The sequence below is a fragment of the Solenopsis invicta genome, chromosome 5, assembly GCF_016802725.1.
Source record: "Solenopsis invicta isolate M01_SB chromosome 5, UNIL_Sinv_3.0, whole genome shotgun sequence".
Taxonomy (NCBI): Eukaryota; Metazoa; Arthropoda; class Insecta; order Hymenoptera; family Formicidae; genus Solenopsis; species Solenopsis invicta.
The window spans coordinates 23,251,390-23,271,921 of NC_052668.1; the positions used below are offsets into that span (position 1 = coordinate 23,251,390).

Below are 20,532 nucleotides of genomic sequence, written 5' to 3' on the forward strand. Positions count from 1 at the left end.
ACGAGTGGCGAGTAATGCGTCAATATTGACAGGGACGCGTAGACAGGTCACGTTGCGCGCGAAATCGGCGAGCTCGGCGGCGTTCTGCGAACAAACGGGACGGACGAACGGCGCGGCGGCAGCGGTGGTGAAACCCGCGCGCATCGGTTTATGCCACCGAATTCTAATTCGTGATTCTAATTCGTGAGTATCGGACGCGAGTAGGCCGGCCAACCGGTAGGTAGGTAGATAGGTAGGTAGGTAGGTAGATAGGTCGATCCGGCCGGTAGTCGCTCGCTCGCCCGTGTGGCTACAGCACGGGAATGCACGATGGCTCAAATGAAAGCACCCTTTCGCCTCCCCCCGTACACCCGGATCAATAGGGCACGGACCGACGAAACTTCTCTACCACCACTTTACCCTCGCGGCCGGGTCCAAATACGTGCACGGCACCACGGTCCTCGTACCCATTTCCGGACCTCGTTCGCCCCCGCTCGCCATAAATATACAGCGCAACCGAGCTACCAATTAGCCATCGGGACACCCGTCGGCACTGCGTCGTCCTGGTAAGTTCATTCGCACCGGCGAGTCGGAGAGTCGAACCGAAAATTGCAGGAACACTCGCATTTTCTTTTTTTCGGTCACCTTTTTTCCGGTGTCAACGAAAGGACATATCCCTGCGAGAATTCGCAGCCACGATTAAGCTGAGCGAAAAATCAAAATGCTTCGATCTGTTTCAAAATTATATTACGTTTAAAGCGAAACTAATTTGTAAGTATATCAAAATTTGGAACCAATTCAACCCCCGTGCAATTTTAAAAAATTAAAGTTTCAGTCAAGAGTTTATACATGGCACTTTATGGCATATGCATCGCACGATTGATGTATCGCGTTACTAAAAATGCTTCATAACGTGCATAAAAATTAATACAAGTGGTTAATGCATAAAACCTTTCTGTGCACTGAAAAAAAAAGTTATTAAGTTGATTAAATTTTTTTCAGTTTTGACTTAAATACATAAATACTTGAATTGAGGAAATTCAATCAAATTGAAAAATTTAATCAAGTTAATAACTTTTTTTCTCGGTGTACTTATATCCTTGCAAAAAATCAACTACATTCATCATGTAGTTTTCTCGCAATGACAAGCTGGCAAAAGCTTGTGAGCTAAAGATGACTTTTGATGATCTAAAAAGTTATATAACAAAAAATTTGGCAACGCTGTTTGAAAAAAATTGTCACACAGGTATCAAGTTTCTGTCTACATGTTATTTTTAGACACCTGTGTACACTGGGTCATTTGCATTTGAATTTATTTTCATTACTTTTGCAAGTACAAAAAAATTTTCAGTGACTTCCGCGTATACTTTAATATCTCTAAAAAATATTTATATAGTTAATTTAAATTAAAAAATTGTATATAAATGTTTTATCTAATTATAGCTGACAAGGTCAGAGAAATTCACATTTTTATATTAAAAATTTTTAACTTTGAAAAATGACTTAAGGAAAAACACTTTCACCTTAAAGTTGATATTTCAAATTACAAAAAGCGAAATAATTCAAGCGTTGGCCGTTTCAAAAGTTGAATTATTCGGTGACTGAAAATGACGTTTTTTAATATGCATGAATGAGCATAAAGTAGAAGTATATTGCATTTACATGTTAAATGCATTTTATGATTAAAATTGTGTTAGAAAACTTGAAACTAATTATAAAAAATATTTTTGAATATTATAGCACATTCAATGCAAATGTGACGTTTCTCGTGTATTTTAAATCAAAATTATCGCTTAGAATATAACTTTTCAACATTTCTTAAAATTCCTTCGACATAAATGAAAATTACGTTAAAACTAATAGTGACTCATGGAATCCAAAATACATGCTAAAACTTCAATTGTCGTGTTCTCAATAAGTCATCTTTGTTGACACTGTATCGATCATACATCCTTAAGCGCGACATTCAACCTTTTATGATGATAAATGTAAAAGTAAATTACCTAAGTAAGCAAGAAATAATTTGATTCCTTTCTTTTTCTCTCTCTCTCTCTCTCTCTCTCTCTCTACTTACAAGCGATAACAGTTTTTTTGGATTTCTAATTTCATAAAAATTCAGTATGTCTGTTGACGTTTCATCGCGACTATCGATCGCGTTCGCTCGAGAAGATTATTCGGTGGCCACACTGTTAATTCCGTATATCGGACAAGCTGAGCAGATTAACAGCCGCTTGTAATAATAACGATAAATGAAGGATTCAAGGCTTAATCGATTGGTTCAACCGAGAAATTCATCAATTAGATATATATATATATTCCGCACTCAGCGTAATTAACTTCTACGTAGGACAAATGGACGCATAGCCTTTCTCGCTAAAACTCGAACGGAAGAATGACTGAGCGAAAAAAGAAAGAGACGGGGATAGGGCAAGAGGGAGGAAAGAAGTGAATCGCATTGTTGCTGCCGTAACACCCGATGGCTCGGGGTACCGAGTAAGTTCATTCGCGGGAGTCGTCTCGAGAATCGGGAAAGAGCTTCTGCCTGCTCTGTGTGAACTATTTTCGATTCCGACGGGGTTGATAAAGTAGTGGAGGGACTCGGCGGATGCAATAAAGGCGCCTTTCCGCGAGTCACGTTTCGACATAGCTGATGGGGAACCCGGAGGAATCTCTATAGTGCAGTGTGACCGAGGTAATTTATTTTCCGCCGCCTTGATATTACATAACGACAATACTTTGTCGCGCCCCGGTTAAATGATGAATCGTCCGGGGGGGAGAGGACGGGGGGGGGGCACCAAATCAGGACGCGATTCTTGATCGTGTCGGCAGCCGACAATACGGCCCAATTTTCATGCTCTTATCGTACGTACCGCCAGAGTTAGTCGAGTCCCACGCGAACCCACCTGTTTTACGAGTGAGAGCACGACTCGAGAGTTTTACGAGGGATAGAGTATATTATTAGAAAAAGATTTAATAATTAAGCTTTAATTACGCTGGGGAGGGAGGAATACGTTGCGTTAAGGCGGCAAACTTCGATCGGGATGGCGTAATTTCGCATGCTAAGCCGTGTAATATGTACGCTCGCGTACTTACGGCGCTATTACGGTACGATACGTGGGTTTCGAGAACAATATTAGCAACGTTTACGCGGACGGTTTGTCACGATTAAGCGTTTCAGCGCTTACGGCGAAATTGGTACTTCGATAATATATCACGGAAGCATAAAACCGACGCTATCGTCATAAACACGCCGACGGGGTAATAATAAGTTAACGCAGATTTAGCGCCGGTAAAAACTACAGCTCGCATTTATCGTGGTGCTAAATTGCCCCCGGCGAAAGTAAAAGGGGGCGGAGACTGCCTAAGCGACTTATCACTTTTCACTTATTTCCACTAATACCCAATTCGCTTGTCAGCTTATCGCTGTGTGCCACATTATCCTCTTTTCCTTATAATATCAAGTACACGCAGAAAAACATCAGCCTCGCACTAAAAAAGAAGCGATTACTCAATTTTTTGTTTTTTTTCTATTAAGTAAAGTTACTTTTACAAAGAATATTTTCTTGAATAATCTTAAACTGTCATTTACTTGTGAAACAAGTAATATTTAATTAAAATGAAGTTCTGTGTGCATATAGAAGTAAATTACTTGAATTAATTGAATGTTAGTTATTTCACACAATTATTTTATAAGTTCACATATTTGTAAATCTATTATAAGTTTATTGTAAGCGTAACATTTATTTAAATATTTTAAATCTTTGTAATTTAATACTTTAATTAAAAATATTCAATTAAGACAAAAATTTGATTGCTTATTCTTTTTTTTCGATATGATTTTATAATTTTCTTCAAAAGTATAAATTCTATTTTTAAATGTATAATAATAGAGTTTTCTAAAATTTGTGCTTATTTTAAGATTATCACAACGTTATAAAGAATATTCTTTGTTAAAAATAATCTTACTTAATAAAAGAAAAAAAGTAAATTGAGTAATCGCTTTTTCAAGCAGTTAAATTGATATTTTTCTGGTTCATATTTTTATCGCTGACAAGTTTGAAATAATTACCAAGAAATAAATTACAATATCATTCTTTCTTGAAATAGTAAACGAACGATTTTCCTCTTTGGTTTTCCCCTTTGTTTTCGAGTATAAAGACTGATTGTTAAACAAAGAACAATTAAATATTAATTAATTAAATAATTAGCAACGGCGTGAGACCGGTCGTTATCGCGGCAAAATTTCTTATTTTTCCACTCGAGACGCTGACGCTCCGTGCGATCGTCCTCGCGCAATTAATCGTTTCGCGATCGTGCAATTAACGTTTTCGCCGACGCGTTAAACGCGACGGACGGGTTAACTGAGCGGCCACTGACGCATAACGCGCATTAAATGTCTCGGTATAATTTCTACGATAATTTCTCATCCCCCGCGGCCGAGTCGGCCGACGTGCAGACGTGATATCGCAACAGCGCGACGGGGAGGGGGAGGGGGGTGTTTCAAAAAGTGACGCGCCCGCGGATGCTAATTATTTCGAACTCGGACTCGTGCTACCCGTGACTGGGGACAACGCGCCTCACCTGCACTGCCTTCGCGCGCGATAAGGCAACCTGAAACAAATTACGCGGACTTTAAAATTATTACACGACCATTTTTTAGCGCACCCACAACGTACCTCGGACCGCATCTCGGCCGACGTCACGTCGAGATTGAATGGCTGCGCGAAGGAACCGGTATTTAATCTCACGACGAAAATTCGCGATGGGAGCGACCATAGTACAATATTTTTTTTTTTTCAAGCGCAAAAAGACCCGGTCCATTCTATCGACTCATTTTTTTGGTAACGCTATAGAGATAGATATCAATTTATTGCACACGCATGGATGCGCGGATTTAGATGCGGTTCGCATGCAGGCGGAAACACGGAATTAAAAATGCCGGAGATCTCGAAAACAATTCCAGGGGGCGGGGGCGGAGGCAAACGGTGAGGGGGAGGAAGAGGAGAGTCAATAAACGGTGCGTGCGCCGGTAAACGATCGCGTGTATGTATATAAAGAGATATTGTTAACATAGATCGAATGATTTCGACGGAAATATACATTCTATGTCGGGCGTAAAATACATTCTCGCGCGTGCGTCAACAATGCGTACATTCGAATATCCGCGAAATTTCATCTCTCCTCCATATACATAGGAAAAAACTTGAAATTTCCAAGAGTTTGAAAATTTATATCCATGATTGCCGGTTAAATATTACGTTTTAATTTTTCTCTGTGTTCGTACGGAAGGGAGGAGCGGGGGAGGGGTCGGGGAGTTACGTATTTATTCGCTTTCGACGCAATCACAACTATCGATTTCCGACCCTCGAGCGCCACATCCCGTAGCAACTTTAAATATTATTTTTACGGCATGTCATATTGCGTTGTTCCGCAGAATCAGTTTTTTTCATAAATTGATGGATTTCTATGGTGTATATTTAACGTTTCGATCTGAACATCTTGATGAAAAAGAGAGAGAGAGAGAAAGAGAGAGAAACATAGAGAAAGAGACAAGAGAGGAGAGAACCGTGAAACTTGATCGGGATTTCCCGAAGGGATAAAACAATCTGTTTTCCCATAGAATAAACGTACCGCGATATTTAGATGAACTTTGGCCACTCGAAGCCGCACGTATTCCCGCCTGCGAAGCGATACGTATTGCATTTATGAATGCAGACGTAATACTTTTTCCTTTCTGGCGCGACGTACTTTTTCAGGATTAGATCTTCCCTTCTTATATCCTCTATTTTTTCGGATTCCATGTTCCCCTCCCCGGCAATTTAGGATCGGAAGGATTTACGCGCGATATATACGATTGTTTGCAGTACCAGAAGGAAAACCGACCATCACGGCGGCACACAATACCTCAGCGACGTCTATTTATCTGGCATGGAAGCCGCCGAGCCGCGACACCATACACGGCGAGTTCCTTGGGTATCGCATCGGGTACCGGCGACGCGAGAAAGCGGATGAAGAAATGAAAAACGTTTACATTCGTGATCCTGCTGTCGACGTAAGTCACGTTACACTTCACTTTATTGCGGAAAAGGGAAAAAAAAGAGAAAAAGAATGAAACGGTTTTTTTTTCTTTCTTTCAGAATCATAGTATTCACAATTTGGATACCTTCACGCAGTATCTCGTCTCCCTGCAAGTGTTTAACCCCGAGGGTCATGGACCGGCCTCGACCGTGACGGTGATGACCGACGAGGGCGGTAAGTAAGATGAGAAAGAGCGCGGGTGGGGGTGGAAAGTGGAAAAAAATAATAAAGTCGTCATCTCGCACGAGACGTACGGCGGGAAGAGTCGGAACGACAAAATGAGTATGAATACTGAGTACGAAATTGAATTAGGGAGGTACTCGGAGCACAATGCAGATACAGAATCCCGCGTATACCCAAGTACGGTAAAGTAGAACACGAGTATCGCTCGTAACAAGGTATTGAAACGGAAAGCTAGTTTAGCTGCAGCTGCAAGACGAGAGTTCTGCGTAGTTAGCGAGAGCGGATGTGTTTGCCTGCGCACAATATCGTTTGTATTAACATTTGTGTTAATTATTAAGCAGAGACTCGCATTGCCCTCAGCTAGACTTAGACTTCGGGCTCTCCCTTATCGCGCCGCGACAATTCCCGCCGGATTACGAACCGTGTACCCGTCGCGCAATGTGTTTAGCGTTTGCGATTGAAAGCGTGAAGATAAATCATCGAGACGGATTTCCCTCCGGAGGGAGGAATGATAGTCAAGGTCTCCGCAGAATCAAGTTCCGTCCTCGTTTTTCTGACGCGTTTAGAACGCATTACGGTGCAGCCTATATAAATCCGCCGCAGCGATGATTCATCGTTTTCAACGTGGCTTATATATCCTGAATCATCGTCAGCGTGCGGCTCTGCGCCGCATCTACCGCCGACAACTTTCTATAGCTGCAGCCGCACTCTCGTCTAGAAATTCTTCGCGAACATTGAGAGTGCTCCATTCTCCCAAAGGGAGTGTTTTCCGTAATCCAGAGGATGCGCGATACACCTCGTGCTCACGATTACGCGAGGGAATTTCTCATCCGCGGAAATATTTCTCCCGACATTCAATATAGATTTAGTATTTTAGGGAGTCTGTTCTGTAAATTTATAAGAAGTTTCCAACGAGGCTTTACTTTGCAAGTTTATTAATGAGAACGAGGAAGAGCGAAAGAGAGAGGGAAAGGAAAACGGGAGATGAAGAGAGAGGACAGAGGCAGCTGATTCGAAGGTCCAAGAGGAAGAGAGAGAATCCCGCTCGCACGAAGAAGAAAGAGAAAGAGAGAGAAAGAGGAGAGGGGGAGAGAGAGAGAGAGAGAGAGACGTGGAACGATCACGAGAGGAAGGGGAAGAAGTGGGGATCGTGACAGCCGGCGACCGTGCGACAGAGGAAGCCGACTGCAGTGAGACTAAAGAGAGACGAGGAGGAAGGGAGGGTAGGAGAGAAGGAGAAACAGAGAAAGAGAGAGAGAGGGGGAGGAGAAAAAGAGAGAAAGCGGGAGCAGCTGCCACGGCGTTTCGGTCGGCGCCGCGCCTGGTCTCGACGATCGATTTTCCCCGATTTTTCAGCACGCGGTAACCGAGTGAGAGAGAGAAGTGCCCGCACGAGTCGACCGCGACGAGCACGCTGCATCGGCACGCCAGCAGCCGGTCCGCTCGTCGTCGTCGTCGTCGTGGTCGTGGTCGTGGTCGTGGTCGTGGTCGTCGTCGCTGAGGCCACGAGTCTAGTTATCGTCATCCGGGACGCGACAACGGGAGCGAAGCATCGAGCGGAGCGTCGTGCGGACGCACGTGCGTTTCTCCGCCTGCTCTCGGAGCGGGTCTTCTACGTGGGTGCTACGCGAGCGCGTGTTCGTTCCGCGAACGATATTTCGTGATGCATACGCTCTGAACGACGCGCGAGAGGTTCGGTGCGGTGCCCCCGGTGCGCCGCCGGATACGAGGGACACGGCAACGAGCGTATAGAGAGTATAGAGCCGCGTGTGCGCGCGCGTCCGCTCGTGAGTACGCGCGCGAGTGCGTGAACGTGCATAATTCGGAGTGAGCGCAAGCTCGATGCGGTGTGCTGCGAGTGCGCGTGTAGTCGTTGGCGTGCACGCGTCGCGCTCACGCGCGCGGTTGACAGTACGCGCATTGCCCCGATGTGAGTGTCCGCCGCTCTCGCGTAGAATAATATCGCGTGCGTTCTCCTCGACGTCGATTGACTACGTTGGCGCGGCTCGCGGAAACGCGGAATCGTCGAGTGCGAAAAGTCGCGACCGAGAGAAAGGCCGTCCCGTGATCGAGAGAGAGAGAGAGAGAGAGAGCGAAGGAGAGAGGAAAGGATAGATAGAAAGGAGAGAGAAGAGAGAGAGAGAGTGAGTGAAAAAGAGAGAGAGAGAGAGAGAGAGAGAGAGCGCGAGCTCGCCGAGATGGCGGCGGACCGTCGATTCCGACGACGCCTCCTCCGGATCGTTGGTTGACGCCTAGTCTGTGAAATCGCGAGGATATATCGCGGGCAAGTCCGCTCGTCTCTTGGGTGTGATCCTTTGTTCGGGCCGCGCGACTCGCCGGGAGTCGCTCTTCAATCGGAGGGTCCCGGTGCACCGAATCGGATTTCGGAGTGGGCAGAGACGACGGGGTCGAGGGGTCGATAGCGACGCGAGCGTGAGCGAGAGATGTGCATGTCGAGCAGTGCCAAAATGATACTGGTGCGGCGAATCCGTAATATCCTCTCTACTCCGCGACAGGGTGTACGCTGTCGCTCGGCGCGATATTCTTCTTTTTCTCACTTTCTCATTTCTCCCCGTCGTCCTGTTCGATCGTTCGTTTCGTTTCTCCAGTGCATCGGGCAGGTGCAGGAAGTAGCGGCCCGATGCATCGCCGTGTCCTTCGGAAAAAAGCCCTTGAGATTCTTTTGAGTGCAGCTCTCTCGATACCTTTGTGAATGACGCTTCGACGAGTGTTCGAAAGAGAAATGCGAGAGGAGGAAGAGGCTGATTAATCGATGGACAAATGCGAAAGCTGCTTACATTCACTGTGCAGAAAAACACTTGCTACATTCCCCCTCTCTCTCTTTTTTCTTTCAACTTTGTTTTTCAGTGCGTTGACTTGAGCGCGAATCATCGTCGCCAGCACGCTGCGACGTTTTGCCAGTGATTTTGATTGTTGAGAAGCATTAATCGGTTTCGATGAGACGACAGGTGCCATTGAAGTGAAAATGGGGACCAAATCGCTTTAGCTTTCGATCCTTTTATATTTCACGCGAGAAATTTCTGCTGCAACTCATTTCGGTTATAGCGAGCATCAATAGATTTCGATGACACTCCGCTCATTTGTCCTTTGTGCTCGAAAGAAGGACAAAGCGAACAATGAGCGCTATTGTGAGTCATTTTGATTAATGAGGAATATTGATAGACTTCGGTGACACATCTGTCGATGTATTTAACTTATTCCGCTTGTCACGAAAAATCCAACTACCCGGATGTGCCTGTGCTGCCATTGCAGGGAAAGATTCCGGTTATCACGAGGGAAATTGTTGAAATTTATTTGGACAATAATTGAATAATAAGTGTCGCAGATTCTCAAGAAATAAATCAGATTGCGAGTGCTACTAAAAAAAAACGTCTCCCTAACTTCTGATTTGTTTCGATCCGAAAGAGAAAAAATAGCCGAATTGAACGATTCCGTCGTAGCGACGACGACGACGCGACGTTGAAGGACTCGGCCGTCGTTGCGAGTTCGATCGGCGAGACTCGGTACATCCGCCGTGGCCGCATCGTGGAAACGCATCGGGGGAAGAAGTGCGGGGAAAGGAGCGACGACGGCGGCAGCGGCGGCGGCGGCGGTGGCGGCGGCGACGACGGCAAATCGTCGCAGGGTCGACGACGACGGTTCAACGCACGCTCCGGCGCTTCTCTCGCGCGAAAATCGCGCTCGCGCGATCGGGGTCAATCCATTCTGCGCTGCCGTTTCGAATCGCGGACTCTCGGGCCGTCCCAATTTCGACCTGACGTTCCTCATGAATGGTCCGTGACGCGCGTTCATCGGTGCATCCGCGCGCGCGAGAGACACGCGATCCTCTCCGACGTTTCTCTTTTTTTTTCCTCTCTCTCTCTCTCTCTCTCTTATCGCAGGCGTATCGAAGACGTACGGAGAGAACGCCTTTTCGAAAGCCTCCTCCTCGTTGCCCTCCCTTTTCCTTTCGAAAGATCCGAAACGTGATTACGCTACGAAATCGTTTACAGCGCCGAACGTGCCGATCTTATTCGCTCCTCCATTCTCTTCCGGGTAATTTTCGTTGGTGCATCGTTCGTTTCGCGCCGGCCAAATGTAGACGAGTCACGAAATGGGGCGCGGTCCGGGCTTTTTTTTCTACTCTCGTTTGGACGATTATATTCAGGGCTCCGTCTCGCTGCGAAGTAAAAACTCGAGCGTGCGTGGAATTGACGTGGGAATCGTGGATTAGTCTCATCCGCTTTGCATCGTCCATTCTCGCGGAGAAGAGGACCGGACTTTTCAAATGTTTCGCCGACAAATAACTCGACGCGTTCAACGCACGGATAATCCGGTCGTTTCAATTGCAATAACTTATTCAATCGCAATCGCGCAAGGGAAATATATCACGTTTTAATTACCGTTACCAATGTGAAACGCGCAACACGCGCATCTCGTATTTGTTTCGCAAATCAAAAGCGCATAAAAAGAACGAAACGTCATTATTCCTTTATGAGCCAATTGCGGACCGTCGTTATTACACGTGCGGTCGCGCGTCTGCGATTCTTCTGCACATTGAATAAAAGTTTATGTTTTCGCGAAATAACGTGCGTGTGTCACTTTATTCCGTCGACATTATTCCGAGACTCTCGCAATTATTTATCTATTCCGCGGTGCCAATTAGGCAGTAAATGGAATATGAAACTGGAGTGCGAGCCTCTTTTTGTGCGAGGGGTATCTCGCACCCCCTCCCTCTCGTCTCTTTGTCTCTTTCTCTTTCTCTCCCTCTATTCACGAGGAAGCGCTATTATTATTGGCCGTCCTGTAATTTGCTTCTTTATCCGTTTAAGCCGGCGTTCGAGCTAACTCAGTTTCTCCTGCGATGTTTAATTGTTCGCATTGTATCAGGAAAATTCACTCTCGTCGCTTCGAAAGTTCCTCCCCCCCCCCTGTCGATCGGAAATTGAAGGGATATACGGGGTGCTGGAAAAGTTCGTACGTGAGCAAACTTTCTACATTGTGCGAGAGGTTTTATGTAGAAATCAGGTTTTTCCTGCAAAGGCCCGAGTCTCGAGGAGATTCTAAGCGGTTGGGAAATAATCTATATCGCGAATGCGAATCTCTACGAATGCGAATACACAAAGAAATTCGTCCTTGAATTTTAAGTGTTCATTTAAGCAAAGATCTTGTGAAAGATCTCAACGATGTGATGATTAACAAGATACTTTGCGCGAAGAGAATTAATGAGAGATGCGGTGAAGAAAGGCAAACCGATCTTGAGAAAAAATCAGTTTCGAGAAAACCGGTTCCAACTCTTAATCGACGCGTAATCGCTCTTACCCGGTTACATTTCTGCTATTTTTCATTACCATATAACTAACCTATTACTTTTGCATACGAAAATGGCGATTGACCAATCACAGTCGAGAAACTGTTATTCTCGTGTGCGAAAGTGATTCGTGCGTGTCCAAGAAATAGGACTCGATACATCGGACAAACAGGACTCGATACATCGATATTGACGCAGTACCGTCGTGTTAGGTACCCTTGTTGTTAGGAGCCGCACAGTGGCTTCCCTATATTCCCCTAGTCCCTGTCCACTAAAAATGCAAGGGGAAGTCGCTCTACAACGTGTCAAGGGGGCCGAATAATCCGCTGCAGCCTACGTTCTTCCCTCGTGATACACGATCGTGCCGTCGACGATGACGACGATTGCTCGGGGACTACGCGATCGGTATTCGTAATAATATTTCGGCTAGCCTTTCCGAGCGTTCGTTCGCTCAAGTGAAGTACTATCGCTACTCGGGAGTAGTTAAAATAATAATAAAGCGGCGTACGTGTCTTATCGGTGCGAGTTAATGCACGGCGTGCGCTATCGATGTCAACTTTCGATTCGACCTTTCCGAGGCTGAGCAGATAGGAGTCTCTCGGGTCTGACCTCGTGGAACTCTCTCGTATTCCGTAGATAGCGCGATTTCCGCATCCGCTGTTCCGCGCACGCCCCGCCGCGGATTTCTCGCTCGACGTGTCTCTGCCTCTCTCTCGACGTGTCTCTGCCTCTCTCTCTCTCTTTCTCTCTCTTTCGCCGCGAGCCGATTTCGCGAGGAGCCTCGACGGAGCTCGTGACGGAGCTCCGTGGTGGACTTCATGCGAGCTCGTGTTTGTTCCAAACAGGAAGTAGTCGTTCTCAAATCTAACGTCGAGCAACCGCCGCGACGATTCTCGTTGGAAGGTCGATCCGTCGCCCGATAACTCAGGGTACCTTCTCTGCGCCTGCGATATGTGACAGTGACAACGAACGACGACTGGTGTACAATGCTTCGTTGTGCGCTCTGCTCATGGACCGCTGCGACGAAGACGGTGCGATAATTGCGCGAAGACGCGTCGCGAGAGGAGCGCGCCGTGTTCCTCGGCGAGGATGGGCGAATTCATGAAATAGCAAGAGAGAAAGAAAGAAAGAAAAAGAAAGAAAGAAGATTTGGAGCAAGAGGGAAAGAAAGAAGGAAGAAAAGAAAGAGTGAGGCGTACGCACGCGGCGTTCTACAGCTGCAGTCGCAGCGTGGCGAAGAAAGGAAGAAAGAAGAAGAGAGATGTCGTGGGCCAGCGTGGCCAGTGTCGCTCAACTGGCGGCCTCGCTAGCCCTGATTCTGAGACTCATCGTCGCCACGGCGGATCCGATCACGCAGACGACCGACGAGCAAATATTCGAGCGGACGACCTACATCGTGCCGTTTTCCACGGAGAATGACAGCGATATCGGAGGTAATTCGACGGGGTCATCTTACGGCAGAGAGGCCGGTGCAGAATTGTGCCTCCTGCTCGGGGAATGTGCGAGAGGCGTTTAGAATAACATAACGAGAGACGCTGATGAACAATGCCCATGTATTGTGCGATAATAATAGAATTGATTAAATATAACAAGTATTGAGACGCAGAGTCGGGATTGGGGTGTAACGAACAAGGCACTCTTGTCTCATGTAACAAATTTGAAGGGACGCAAATATAGCAATATAAATTTCCACGTGTTTTAATTGATTCGATAAAAAAATGATTGAGAATCGTCATTGAGTTAAGAAAAGTTAAATATGAAATTTCCTTCAGTTGAAGATATAAAGATGAATTTTGATAAAGTAATTGACGATTTTCTTGCAATTATAAAAACACAAGTATTACTTCAAATGAAAAAAAAATTGTGTTGCGTTGTTTAGAAATTTGGTAGATACGATCAGTACGTTTGTTAAAAAACGCACGAATCTTGGAGAATTCAACAGAATATAGTAAAGTCTATCAAACGTTTATAGAATTATTATAAAACCTCGAGTCCTATACTAATTAAAAATTCTGCTTGATTTCACCAAAATTTACTCAATCATATGTGTCTTGTTAATATAACAAAATCATTTTTCTTTCAGTGAATAAATACAATGTCTGTGAATCTTTGCAAAAATTAATATTAATTAAATGCAAAATATATACTATGCATACATATCAAGAATGCAGTTATAAAAATATTAGCGTGCTTTTTCGTCATTCTATCTTTACTGTTCATTAGACGTAAAAAAAAAAAACAAGAAACGAATAACAAATCTTTATCTGCATGATGTAACGTCTACGCGTAACTAAACACACGTAATTATGTGTTCTTGTTAAATTAATATTAATGTATCAAGTACCGCTAATTAATATTGTTTCTTATTTTATTTTACACGCTGTAAAAGAATGATATTTTTGTTACCAAGAGACGTATTTTTATCTTTTGTGTCGAGCGCCGAAATATTTAGTGCCGGTTCAGATAAGGCGATACGTAGAATCGATAGCAGTAGAAATAAAGAACACGATAAAAGAGGAAACAAAGAAGTGATACCCTTCGAGTGCCTCGAAGTGCATTATTTTGCAGCTTGTTCATTAAGTCGAATAGAATTTAGCAGATATAAGACCTCGTTACGACACTCGACAGCGAATCCGAATCTTCAATGCGGCGTGAAATTACAACGTACGAAATTAGGCGATGTAAATTCGATCCGTGTTGCGTCTGGAAATTGAAGTTATTTATGTTTATGCGTTTCCAATTACCTAAACGGTGTCGGTCGACCTGATCGAGCGCGATCGAAGCCGCTAAGATAAATTGGACAATATCATTATTAATGATAACGCGCAAAGAAAATGAGCTCTAAATCGATCATTTATATTGCCGTGAGTGAAACGAGGCGCAGCGCGCGCTCGAAATATATGCGCATGCATGTAAATGAGCGCGGCGGTGAAAATCTCGCGCGTTTAGCGCGTAATTAATTGGCAAAAACAAACGCGCGAGTTTCACTAGGAAATGTCATGCGCCCGTCCGAGTATTGCGTTACTCGGCCACACGCAACGGCGGCGGTGGCCACCTCGTAATCACCTTGCGAGCATAAGACTGTCCATTCGTGTAATCGACGCTTAACTCATTTCCCGTTCCGTCTCGATTTCGCGACCGGCGCGGCGCGGCGTGGCGCGGCGCGATGCAACGTACGTACGTGCGTGCGTGCGTGCGTCTCGTTCTCGCTCCGAGACGCGTTAAGTTAAAGGAAGGCCGCGAGACGCAAATCCGCCGTCTTCGCCTTCTTTTCGAATCACCGACTCACCTACGGTGCACAACACCCAACGATTGCGCAAACCGTTTTAAATGCATACACCGACGCGCAAATGCATACACGTGCCGCGTTATTATGACACAGGCGCGAATCGCGCTCGCCGGTTTATTTTGTAACCCGTTGCAATTGCCGCTGACTTTGTGCGTCGCGAGAAAACGTTATTTTGCAACATTTTTTTTTTTTTTTTTATTGCGCGCCCGGGATTCGCCCGACCGTAATTGCGGATGAGCCGGCTAGAGTGTATTGTTTTTCACGTAAAAGCGTAATAAAATATTGACAAGATTGACCCTTGTTTTCGTACCTACATAAAAGAGGAGTGCACGCGTCACAACTGCATTTATTTTTTTTTTTTTTGCATGCTCGGCATATAACGCGACGCAGCACGTGCATCGCCATAGCAACGATCACTTACTGACCTCAAGTGTCGTCGGTATATAAAATTATGGAAATGCGCTCGTCCTCAGAATTGTCTTCAAGAGCGGTAAAATCGCGGCATTATGACCCTCGCGCGCGAGATCCGGACATTCTATTTTTACGACAGGACCAAGGCCGGTAGCCTAATCCAGAAGGCGTCAATGCATGTCAGGGTCTCGCCGGTTGCGAACCTCATTATTCTTTGTGACATTTATGAAGTAAGAGAATGATTAGCATAATAAATTACAAAGTTAAAAAAGTTTTATCTCCGTTATTAAGTCTGTACATGTTTTTCAACATCTTCTCTATCCATTTTGAATCAAGACACTTTTGAGATAACTTTTATTTCTTTTACTAGTATAAAAATATTCTTCAATGTTTCTTTGTCATCTCTAGAAAATATTGCGTGGCTGTTTATTAAAAAATCTATAAATAATACATAAATGTTATAGCTACACTGCAAATTCAAGTGTGTAAAGAATACCTCGATCGTGTGTTATTTAATTTTTTAGTTTAAAAATAACGTACTTGTACTGTAAAGAGATCTATTTATGCAGTATAAGTGTGTTATTTTTAAACTAAACAACACACGTGGATTTGCAATGTAATTACAGAGCTCTTGGTTCTTCAAAGAAAAGAAATTTGCAGGACAAAATTGTCAAATCGTATACACAGACTGTTAACAGAAAAAGGAATCCTTTCCTTGTTGAAAGACTGCGTCGGAACTCCGTAAAAAGAGATGTGTTAAAACAACATGCTTTAAGGCATGATAAAGTCTCCAGTTTTAACACACACAACTGTTAAATTAACAAACGATGTATGTTAAAAAAAAAAGACACATCCGTGCACATAAAGCACATATTTTTTTTTTTAATACACATCGTTTGTTACTTTGCCAATTTTGTGTATTAAAAGAGCAGAAACTTTAACATGTGCCACAAAGCATATTGTTTTAACATATCTTTTTTTTACAGTGAAGTCATCTAGCTCATAATGTCGAAAACATATTCATTGGTCAATCGAGGCGCTCTGTTCGCGAACGAGAGTCGAGGGAAGCAAGTTGCAGCTATCGGATGCAACTTGTAGCGGCGCAAATCGAAGTGCATGCAGGCGCGCGTCCGACACTCGAAGCAGGTACCTCAGGTTTCTTATCGGCTGTTCCTTTCACTCGTGAACCGTTACTCAGTGGGAACCTATCCTAATAAAGGCACTTTCGCCTACATAGTTCTCCGCGGTCCCTCGGCCATGCGAAATGAACGATAATCTTTCGATACGTGGGGGGATTTTCTTTTTCTTCGATCTTCGCGCACGAAGAGTGCGTTGGTTTAGCACGCGCTTTACGACGCTTTGTCGCGTAATCGCTTTCCGGCCGCACGCGGGATGAGATCATTTGTCGACGATTCGTCACAGAACGTCGCGTCGCTTCGACGAACATGAGCATCAGCACATTCTAAGTAGTTTCGACGTAGCTCGTTTTTCCACGCCGCGATGCAACGATCGCGACCTTGCGCCATGCGGCCCGTAATCGTTTTTCAGCTCGATAGTAATACGAGAACGCGATCTCGCCCGTCTCTCTCTGTGCGTGCACAGACTCGATATGACATCATCCGCCGCCGCAGCTCGTAAAGCTTGTAAAAGGTAACTCTCCCGCTCTCCGACAGCCTCGCGTTTTATTACACGTCGTTAAACTAATGCGAATTCGATAAGCTCTAAACGGAGTAATGCAGAGGAGATGACAACGCGAACTAACGACCGCCAAATAAATTATCGAGTCAGCAAGAGGGAACGAATTCCCCCGTCAATTATAATCATGAGTAAAACGATCACGCCTGAAAGACTTTTTGTAGTCTTCATCTTAATTTCATTGAGAATCTCGTTTTGGTTTATCAAGTACGCGTATTTCCTCGGTTTCATTTTATTCGCTAGATTTGACAGGGTCTCCCTCTTACTACGCGTCACTTGCGTTCTATTTAGAACGCGTCGGAATGAACGCCGTCTAAGCAAGTATCTGTCTGTCAATGATTTTACGTAGTCGAGGATAGAATGCAAATCAATTTGCATGTTTTATACTGCATACCGCGCGACGGTATGGTAATGCCGCGGCAGATATGTATGAATATTCAATAAATTTGGACTCTCTTATGAACGCTTGGACGGCCGTTTATTCATCCGTATTATTTATTCTAGAAAATAAAGCTTTAGAAAAATGAAAATATACAGTTGGCTCGGGTATCGATATCTGCCATCGTTGCTCGAGAGAAAAAGAGAGAGAACAAATAGTCGTAAATGTATGGGAAAAGACCCGGTAGACGTCGACCGTGTATCCCTGGAACATCGTGTCATATTCTTTTCTTATCAATGCGATGCGTAGTAAAGAATAGGATAAGATGTTTCGTATCTCTCTTCCGTTACGTCCGACTTAATGTGAATACACGAAAAATGTGAAATAGAGAAGGTATGTGGCACATGGCTCGATCTAGCCCTTTATGTCTATGCAAATAGCGTAAACATTAAGAAAAAAAATTGATTGAAAAACTAAAATATTTAGTCCGATAAGTGCATTAAAAATTAAATATCGAGTCGTTTTACAATAAAATTCGTATAGGACTCGCTGTATTAAAAATAATAATAAATAACAAAAACGGAAAATGTGAATCAGCGCGGAAATTATTGCGCAAACATTACGATAAATAAATAAACTTTAACAAATTATCCAAACTCGCAAAAAAAACTTAGATCATGCCGCTTAATAAATGATGATAATTGCACTGAACGTATTTCAACTCATTTTAGTAATCTTCAACGAGTTGATTTAAACAATTCCTGGTTAAAAAGTTGGTTAAAAAAACCGACACGAATGAATTATACTTTTTTGGGGGCACTTGAATAATTGTTGAATCAATCTAATGTTTAGTGGATCGTATCGGGCTAAATATTTTAGTTTTTCTCTGAGTGTACACACAGCCACGCGTTTCGCTTGACTTGAATGAAGGAATGAAGTAAGAATCTTACTCGAAAGTTTACTATTTCCGTACGCGCTGAATACTTTTGTCTCAACGCGACATCATTGCGCGCGATGACGAGAGAGGAAAGGTTAAATTGGTTCAACGTGATGAAAAACGCGTGTTTATTTTCTGTCTGCCTTCCTTCCAGCGCCGACCAAGCCGGAGAATCTCACCTCCCGGGGAATCACGGGGACAACGATTGAACTCTCGTGGTCGGAGCCTGAGAACGCCAACGGTGTCATCGCCGGTTATCGTGTTTACTACATGCATTCCAATTACACGGACGTTAAGATGCATTTACCCGACAAATCTACGGACACCGACGACATCGACTTCGTTCTGAGGGAACTGCGTAAGTTTACATCTCAAATTGCATGAAAGACGGGGCGACAGGCGTGGATAAGATTACTTAAACGGCGCCGTTCTGTTATCAGGTGCACGCGTTTTCTCTCTAACCTTTTTTAAAAAGGTAATTTTCTAGTGACATTAAATTACACGAGTGAATAGCGGATGTCCGACAGACAGCTTATGAATATAATGTTTTAACATCGGCCGACGCGCGCTATCCGGCCTTTGTGCCGTTTTTTAACGCGCGAGATAACGCGAGATTAACCATGTAATCTTCACTCGACAGCGAATAGTCGTTACAGCAGACGACCGGAGATAGGTCGGTGTACTTAGCTTATTGATAAGGAAAGCTCTAAGAATCCTTATCGTTGTACGCAATTTTTTTCTCACATGCGCCTGCCTCTCTGACCAAACAGATGCATCGCTGCAACAGTTTGTTGTAATTATAGGAGAATAATTATCTTAACGTGTCGGGGAAAGACCTTGTTAAGGTTTCGATTAGATATGGTGTGTGTGACGTTGGCGTATCACATTTTGTGGAAACTCACGAAATATTGAGTTCTAGCTCCACTTGCAATAGTTCTATAGTTCCTGGTAGATGAAACAATTAGTTCTAATTAATTAACAAAAAATTGTTATCTTCCGCGAAAGACGTATATTCACGTGTATGGGTGAGACGCTCGTGGATTTTCGAGAGTTCCGTGTACAAAAAAATAGCGTTACGAAAGAAGAAAGGAAGTTGCATTTCAAGCCGGACACGTAAATGCAAAAGAAAGGTACTTATGTGTGAACGTTGGTAAACTGAAACGAATTTCTCGAGAAAGAAGAGAACATGCTCAATTTTTTACGAATGCTACAGGCGATTCTTTTGTCGTCCATGAAATCAAGACAGTAAATCCAAACATACGATTATTTATTCTCCAAATGTTTATCATTGCGACACGTCGCCAGTTATTTAAAGCATACACTCTCAATTGGCTCTTCGAAGTTTATCGCATTACAAAATCCGGTTAATCTGGATAAATCATCCATCAGTTATTTTATCGTAACAACTAAACTCGTCAAGTAGACAAAATAATGATATAATATATGGGACGTTTCACGTCAAGCGAAACAGGCGTCTGGGCAAAATTCATAAAGTCGAAAGCTGTTCGAGAACTTAAAATTTTCGTTTTTATGTGTAATTTAAGAAGAAACGTAGTTTTTTGAAAAATTCGAAATAGCTGCGCCAATATGGCGCCTGAAGTAGATAAAAAACTTATTAAAAACTTAAAAACATTTAATTCATGGATCAGGTAGTCCAAAATTCATTCAATTTCCATGAGAATCAATATCTGGAGGTTTTTCGGCTTACTCAAGACAAACCATAGTCAGATTTTCAAAATTGAAGCGGCCGTATTGGAGCGACCGTTTCAAATTTTTCAAAAGGCCACGTTTCTTCTTAAACTATACATAAAAACAAAAATGTTAAGCCCTCGAACATCTTATTTCGACTTTATGAATTTTTCCCAGACATTTATTTCATTTGACATAAAATCCCATATACAAATAATATTTAAAAAAACGCAGTGTGTTCTAATTTTTTCAATAGAATGTGTGCGGAGGGAATTTTTTTATTTTGTGGAGAGGGTTTTTATGCTTTAAATATGAATCGGTTTCCTACTCTTATTTCAGTTATAAAGCATTAATATTTTCGACGTAAATTTTCTACGCAATGTGTTTAAACCATTATCTCTCACTGTCTCACTAAATCGCTACAAAATTTATGTGGTTTATTTAATTCGTTTCGTAAAGTACGAAAATCTACAAATTTTTCATAATTACGTATACATGTGCACGATCATAGAATTGATGATGCGTACCTGACAGCAAGATCATTGCACATGCGTGCGGTTACTAGATTGGCTTCCATTTTA

General features: G+C 43.6%; 1 protein-coding gene across 6 annotated transcripts in view; it reads left to right on the forward strand.

Annotated features, from left to right (window-relative positions):
* The window catches only part of LOC105195208 (tyrosine-protein phosphatase 99A), a 309,085-nt gene that overhangs the window by 270,936 nt on the left and 17,617 nt on the right, over positions 1-20,532 (forward strand). For all 6 annotated transcript variants that reach the window (XM_039449885.1, XM_026131022.2, XM_039449886.1 and 3 more), the window contains exons 6-8: positions 5,844-6,031; positions 6,117-6,231; positions 18,417-18,620. In XM_039449885.1, the coding sequence (XP_039305819.1) occupies positions 5,844-6,031; positions 6,117-6,231; positions 18,417-18,620 (507 nt within the window). The remainder of the gene's footprint in view (positions 1-5,843; positions 6,032-6,116; positions 6,232-18,416; positions 18,621-20,532) is intronic.